Source organism: Budorcas taxicolor, chromosome 1 (assembly GCF_023091745.1).
Source record: "Budorcas taxicolor isolate Tak-1 chromosome 1, Takin1.1, whole genome shotgun sequence".
In the NCBI taxonomy this organism is placed as follows: Eukaryota; Metazoa; Chordata; class Mammalia; order Artiodactyla; family Bovidae; genus Budorcas; species Budorcas taxicolor.
In genome coordinates, this window is record NC_068910.1 from 170298903 (window position 1) to 170306717 (window position 7815).

The following is a 7815-nucleotide window of genomic DNA, read 5'->3' on the forward strand; positions in this document are numbered from 1 at the left end:
CCCTTGGACTGCAAGGAGATCCAACCAGTCCATTCTGAAGGAGATCAACCCTGGGATTTCTTTGGAAGGAATGATGCTAAAGCTGAAACTTCAAACTTTGGCCACCTCATGCGAAGAGTTGACTCATTGGAAAAGACTCTGATGCTGGGAGGGATTGGGGGCAGGAGAAGGGGACGACAGAGAATGAGATGGCTGGATGGCATCACAGACTCGATGGGCATGAGTTTGGGTGGACTCCAGGAGTTGGTGATGGACAGGGAGGCCTGGCGTGCTGCGATTCATGGGGTTGCAAAGAGTCGGACACAACTGAGCGACTGAACTGAAAGATGAAAACAGCATGTGTAGTAGTGTGCTTATCAACAGCAGCATTTAACAGTTATTTTGTAAAATCTACTCATATAAAGATTATCTGAAAATGAGACATTAAATCACACCCACATACACCTACAAACACTGATTTTAGCTATTTGACCTACCTTACTCAGAGGGGCTTTGATTTTTTTCAAACACAAAGCAAGAAGATCCCTGGATTCTAATGCACACTGTACCCAAGTTGCTGGCGGCTGGAAATACCTGGGAAAAAGGTACCATATTGAAACTCAGTATCTCTCAGCAAAAAAAAAAAAAAAAATCACTTAAATATGAAGACACAACAATGATTATTAACCAGATATAATAATACTCAAGGTTGATCAGAGGCAGTTAACCCAAATATATTTTAATAGGTTCAGAAACTTTCAATTAGACCAGTAGTTTAGTTAAAAAGGTGAAATTATGAGTATTTGAGAAAGTCAATCTGTAATAACTTATTAAAAGGTCTTATTACTTCAAGCACCAAAGAATTACGATGACGAGAAAATGCGAAGAATTTCCTGGTGCTATGTTCTGAAACATGGATAAAAATTCATCTCACAATAGCATTAAAATGGTTTATAGTAAACAAATAAAATGCTTAAGAACTGCTTATTTCTCACATGCACAAAAAATGTAAATTAGTACCTAATACTATCTATAAATAAGAGCTCAAGACTACTCACGTACTTCAAATCCCTTTTCAGGCTTCCCTGATGGCTCAGACACTACAGAGACTGCCTGCAGTGCAGGAGACCCAGGTTTGATCCCTGGGTAGGGAAGATCCTTGGAGAAGGGAATGGCAACCCACTCCAGTATTCTTGCCTAGGGAATCCCTTGTACAGAGAAACATGGTGGGCTACTGGCCATGGGTTCACAAAGAGTCAGACATGACTGAGCGACTAACGCACGAATCTTAATTTTAATTTTCAAATTTTAAATTGTAAAATTTAAAGTCTTATATAAAACGTGACTAAATTAAAATCTTTTATATATGTACTTGAAGTCTTATAGCCCAACCAGGCAAGGAGTTAGGGCAGTGCTTAGCATATAATAAATGCTCAACAAATGTTTGTTAAATACGTAATACTTCTAAATGTATTATGTGAATGCTTTGTTCACACTCGTTAAGTATATATTCTTATTTTCACTTTTACAGGTTCACTGAAAAACCTTACTTACACAGGTCCCTTTGTTGTAAGCCAAATTTTTAGATTTAGAAAATTTTCATATGTCATCTATTAAAGCCCCTTCATTATGAGGAGGAAATTAAGGCGTTAGAGAGGTTAAATGGCCAAGTTTCAGAGACCTAGTTCATGAGGAATCTAGTGTTTTTCTCACTCCACATCGCTATAAAGAATAGAGAATATTACAGATTAAGATTACAAACTATAATCTCCCTGAAACAGAATACAAGTTTCCTGTTATTATATTTATGTACATGTTTTATGTATTTTTCTGGGGAAATGCAGCTTTTAAATTCTTAAAGGGATTCATGAACCCCTCCCTCCCAAAAAAGTTACTCATCACTAGAGTCCTAACCCACTTGGGAAGTCACAGACATACAATGTTATGGGTAGCTTCAATGGGCAGTTTTGTATTACTCAATAGCAGACTAGACATAAGCTATTTATGCAACAGCTAAAGAATATAAAAAACATTAAGTTTGCCTTCAAATTTTTGACCATCCTAGACATGATATACTGAGCTTTTTCCCCATTAGCCATAGTCATTTTAGTTACACAGGAACATTAATATAGGATTTTTAAAACACATTGCCAAATTACTTTTAAATATAAGGTGCTTTTTACCATATATGGCTTTGAATGATTGAAGGGAAAAAAAAAAACTTCATGGCAATTGCAACAGTTATGTCTTTAAAATCTGTTCTCATGCCTGAAAACATTAACTTTTATGTATTAATTATACATATCAAACCTTTTAATTCCTTAACAGAAAAAAAACAGATTCAATCCCTTTATACTAACTTCACCACATTAGCAGGGAAAACTAGAAAACTACATTATAAAATTGCAAATTCTATAATCTCTAGCTTTGACACCATAAATAAAACGTAAATCTCAGTTACATGCACTTTAATATATGTATCTTAATCTCACTATATTCTAGTGGCTCTCTTATATATGAATTTCAACTTTAAGTAGGATAAAAAAGTATCACACTATACCTTTGGCATTGTTTGCAGAAAGATATAAAGACTTGTTTCGGAATGCCTTGGCTGATGTCTACTTTGCTTCGCAGACAAGCCACACAGATGTTAGCAGGATTTGGACTAATTGGGACACCACAATCGCAGCACAAGCTTAAATAAAGCATACATTTTTTCAAGTTACATTTCATAAGTGTACTAGTTAGATTTAAAAACTATCAAACAGGGATTAGCAGATACAAACTACTATATATAAAATGAACAAGGTCCTACTGTATAGCACAGGGAACTACAATCAATATCCTATAATAAACCATAATGGAAAAGAATATGAAATATATATATATACAACTGAATCACAGTTATATATATAAAACTGAATCACACTGCTGTACAGCAGAAACTAACACAACATTGAAAAATCAACTATACTTCAATAAAAAATAGTAATAAAATTAACAAACCAACCAAAGTCTTCAAGTTAGGCCATAGTATCTCTGCCCTTTTTAAAAACCTGACTTTGAGCAATCTTCAAAGACACACTAGATTTTTAAAAGCCTTAGATTATTGAGGAAAAAAAAACAAATATGGCCACAATTCCAAAAAGCCTCAAAATATGACTGATATACAAAAGGTTAAAAAAGGTCTAGAGAATCTAAATAACTGCTAATAGTAATCAGACAGCTTTATAGTCCAAAGGCAAAAATTTTTTAAAGCCTCAATATAGCACCGGGACTCCCCAAATGTAAAAAGGATGGAAGAGTATCAGTATAACTGATGGCAGTGTCATAACCCTAGGTGTATTGAGAACAGAAAGTATTTAAAAATCATTGAGCTATCCAAAATAAGAGTTCTATAATCATTAATGTCCACTGTGGTAGCCACCAGGCATATGTGACTACTGAGGATTTGAAATGTGGGTAATAGAAGAAGTGAATACTTAGTTTTATTACATTTTAATTACTTGAAATTTAAAAAGCCACATATGGCCAATGGTTGATGCCAATCTAGAAGAACGTACAGAGACTATTTTAATACTTTTAAAACAGTATTTACCACAACAAACTTTCTAGCGAAAAACGACCTCGTTTTTTCCAGGAAACAAGGCTTTTCATTTTTTCCACTTAAGACAAATCCCCCTAAAAGAAAAGCTTTCCCCATAGTAAATTTTAAAGACTCATTTTAACGTTTTTAAATGTAATGGGGATAGGGGGAAAGGGACGCGACTCACATATGTCCAGGTGTGTGCTTGACGGGTTCCGTCATATACTCCATTTTTCTGTACACCTTGATTTCAAGGACAGAGAACAGTGAAATTTAGACATTTTTCTATTCACTCTTTTATACAAATCATCCTTCTGCCTCTTCTGTATAAGACAGCCAAGCCTCGTACAGCCGCAAATAAGAAAAACCCATTCCACCTGCAATCTCTGGAAGAAGTAATTTCCTTAATAACAGAAGGAAGCGACTGGAGGAGGATCCCATATGCAAGACCCTCGGAGCCACGAAACTGGGCGCTGACCTCAGGTGTCACTTGGGCGCCAACCCTGGCGAACTCAAAAAGGGGCCAGAAACGGCCAGGGCCGTTCCGGACACCACCAGGCCCAAACCCTGCTGCCGACGCGCCTAGAACCCACTGCAGAAGTCCGCGGTCGGTGTCACCGGGCCTGCAGGCCACCCACCCCGACCTGACCCCGCACCCCGCGGATAAGACCTCATGCAAGCTCCTGCTGGCGGCGCACACGCTGCGCCCAAGCGGCCCGAAGTCGGCCCGCGACCAGGGAGTCCGTCCCGGTCTCTTCTTAGAGACCCCCGAGACTGCAGCGCCGGACTCGGCCACCAGAACTTACTTAACACCACTGGGCCTGACCCAAACGTGCGCAAAAATCTACACCGAAACCAGCTTCAGTAACCCGGGGAGTAGCCGCCAGAGCTGACGCCGGTACAGCGCAGATCACGCGAGAGAAGAGTTCGAAATCCCGCGAGTCGCGAGACGAGACTCACAGCTGCGAGTCGGGGCGGAGGAAGGGGAGGGCGCTGGGGAAAGTTGGGCGGAGCGGAGGCCGAACGGGTGGGATGGATCCAAGAGAGAAGGTGGGGGGGGGGGGCTCTCTCGTCCTATGGCTCCTGAGATTTAACAGAGTTTACAACTCTTCTATTGGGTTATCATCCTTCCTTGGCCAGAACTCATTCAAAGCCACTCTTTAGATATTCCTGTTGGGAACTTGCTTCTTGGTTAAATGATTATATAAAAGTTATCCGTTCACGGCACCACATTACACAAAGAAATTAGAGTAACTTCCATTGAGGGCAGCGCCTTTTGTCTCTTTTGCTCACCGTTATATGCCTAATGCCTGTCACATCATAACTGCTCCAATGAATATTTGTTGAATAGATGAGAAAGAAATGGAAGAAGTAATTGTGAAGTCTATGTTATTTTAAGACCACTTATTATTAGAAAATGCTCCCCAATAGTGCACTTAATGACTTTATACCTTGATCCTAGAGCAGCTCAGAAAGAATATAATCACTCTTTCTTATGACAGAATTTCAAATATTTGAAGAGGGCAACCATATTTTTTTTTTTCTGTCTTCTCACCCCAAATTTCAAGGAATAAGCAAGGTTACCTTGTGATCAGAGAAGGCCTCCCATGTCTTGTGTAGGGAACTTAAGTAGTCCCGCTGCTGCTGCTGCTGCTGCTGCTGCTGCTGCTGCTGCTGCTGCTGCTGCTGCTGCTGCTGTTGCTAAGTCGCTTCAGTCGTGTCCGACTCTGTGCGACCCCATAGACGGCAGCCCACCAGGCTCCCCAGTCCCTGGGATTCTCCAGGCAAGAACACTGGAGTGGGTTGCCATTTCCTTCTCCAATGCATGAAAGTGAAAAGTGAAAGTGAAGTTGCTCAGCCGTGTCCGACTCTTAGCGACCCCATGGACTGCAGCCTACCAGACTCCTCTGTCCATGGGAGTTTCCAGGCAAGAGTACTGGAGTGGGGTGCCATTGCCTTCTCCGAAGTAGTCCCCCATTCCTTCTTATTTCCGCACCCCATCCTTCCAAGGTATAAGTTTAATCTTGTTATATTCCCTTGCTTTTAATCCTTTGACGGTCTCTGCTCTGGATTATTACCTATATGGAAAATTCAAATTTCTCTGCATAGAAAAAAGGCTCTTCAGGATCTGGCCTGGACATAATCTGTCACATTCCTAAGCACACAGCCGTACAAGCCAACTGGCAGGTCCTGCAGGAACTAATCCTTTTCTGGCCGATCTGTGAGTACAAGCCACGTTCTGAATGTCTGGGGCTGTTCCTTTTTTCTTTCTCAATACAGTGCTTCTATACTATGTATGATTTGTCACCAAGTGCCATAGTGCCAGGTTTGCTAGGCATTACATCAACTCAGACATGGTTCCTGCCCTCATGGAGCTTATGTTTTACAGGTGAGGCTGATATTTCCAAACAACTAGGTAATTTGCTGAGAGTTCTGTAGCAAGCAAGTGGCAGAAATAGGACCCAAACAACAGTTTGTCTAAGTCTGTGTCCATGTGCCACTATACTAGGCTCCCAGCCCTTCTGAGGCTCAGATCAGCTATTCTTATTCATGGGCGGTTTTTTTTCCCCCCCAAGAAACTATTTATTTTCCATCAACCTTATTTACATTTTCTGTTTAAGAGTATGTGAAGGAGCTGTGTAAGACCACTGTGGTTGTTCCTCCCAGGTCAGTGGCCTGAGCCGCAGCAGCTGTAGACCAGCCTTCAGAGGCAGGCAGAGTGCCGTGGTCCTCCAGGAGGAGCTGCTGGAAGGCACCGAGGCCACCTGTGCCTGCAGACCCGTCTGCAACTTGGGGTTGAGTAGAAATAAACTCGGGACCTGGAGTGATTCATTCACCCTGAAATTCCTCCTGAGTCTCAGCCTTATCAGCACTACCTGCTCTTCCTTTTCAGTCTCTTCAGGCTCCCTGGTGAAGCAGAGACAGGACCTGACCTCACACAGGTGCACACCTGAGATGGAGCCTCGCAGGCACAGAATCCCCAGGCCAGCATGGCCACATCAGACCCCGGGAGCTCCCCTCTTGCTGTGGGGGTGGCAGTGCCCACACAGCACAGGGGAGCGTCTAAGTGACCTGGAGCAACAGTAGGCTGGTTACTGTAAGATGCCTTTGTGATACTGGTGGTCACCCCTGGGGTCTGTAAGCACAGAAGACAGGGCAGAAGCTGCCTACATCTGGTTAGTGATGATTACAGGAGTGGATGACGCACCCCACAATGGAAGTAGCTCCCATAGCAAAAGCAAACTTCAGCACAGCTTGGCCAAATGGCCAGCATTCCTGGAGCATGTGATACTGGCATCAGCTGGGCTTTCAATGTCAGCAAGAGCATGAGCTGCCCAGCAGAAGCTTCTCCAAGATTCTCTTCAGATTCACAAGGTAACACCATCACTTTTCCTTTTGTAGATGTGCTATCCCGTTAGGAAGCCACATTGGCACCCCCTAACTGGGCTATGCTCTGAGGGATTTGAGGACATTTTCCTCCTTCGTTTGCAGGCTCTCAGGGGCTCCAGATATTGTGAAATTTTCCCTCCCAAGTTACAAGGGGGAGCATGTAACCACAAGCCACAAACATGACATTGATATAAATATTTTAAAAATTTATATCAGAATCCATAAAATCTCTTTCTTGACCAATTAAGGTAAATATAAATATTTTCATCAGTTTTGTTTTAGCTTACATTACTTTCTTGGAGACCCCGGTTCAATTCCTGGGTCAGAAAGATCTGGAGAAAGGATAGGCTACCCACTCCAGTATTTTGGGGCTTCCCTTGTGGCTCAGCTGGTAAAAACTCCACCTGCAATGTGGGAGACCTGGGTTCGATCCCTGGGTTGGGAAGATCCCCTGGAGAGGGGAATGGCTACCCGCTCCAGTATTCTGGCCTGGAGAATTCCATGGACTGTATAGTCCATGGGGTCACAAAGAGTCTGACACGACTGAGTGACTTTCACTTTTCTTGGAGACAACTTGAATAAGTGTTTTAAAAGTAGAGTTTTCTTAATCTTAAGTATCTTCTATACCTAGCAACTAATAACTGCTCAATAGCTGTTAGTGAAATTCTATACAAAACTTTCGAATGCAGAGTATGGCTATTCTTACCCCATGTGATAGCACATGTGTCTCATTATCCAGAGATTAGTGTAGGAGAGGTTTATTATGGAGCACACTTAGAATCAACACCTGTGGAAGGGGAGGGAGGAACCCACAGTTGGGTAGGGAGAGAAGATGTGGTGCCCTGCACTCTGATGTAGGC

General features: G+C 42.1%; 1 protein-coding gene across 1 annotated transcript in view; it reads right to left on the reverse strand.

The window, feature by feature from the left end:
• The window catches only part of NMD3 (NMD3 ribosome export adaptor), a 30641-nt gene extending 26167 nt beyond the window's left edge, over positions 1–4474 (reverse strand). The window contains exons 1-4 of the mRNA XM_052639296.1: positions 4372–4474; positions 3753–3808; positions 2540–2674; positions 477–573 (exon numbers count right to left, since the gene is read on the reverse strand). Coding sequence (XP_052495256.1) covers positions 477–573; positions 2540–2674; positions 3753–3796 — 276 coding nt within the window. The 5' untranslated portion in view covers positions 3797–3808; positions 4372–4474. The remainder of the gene's footprint in view (positions 1–476; positions 574–2539; positions 2675–3752; positions 3809–4371) is intronic.
• Between the last annotated feature and the right edge of the window lie 3341 nt (positions 4475–7815).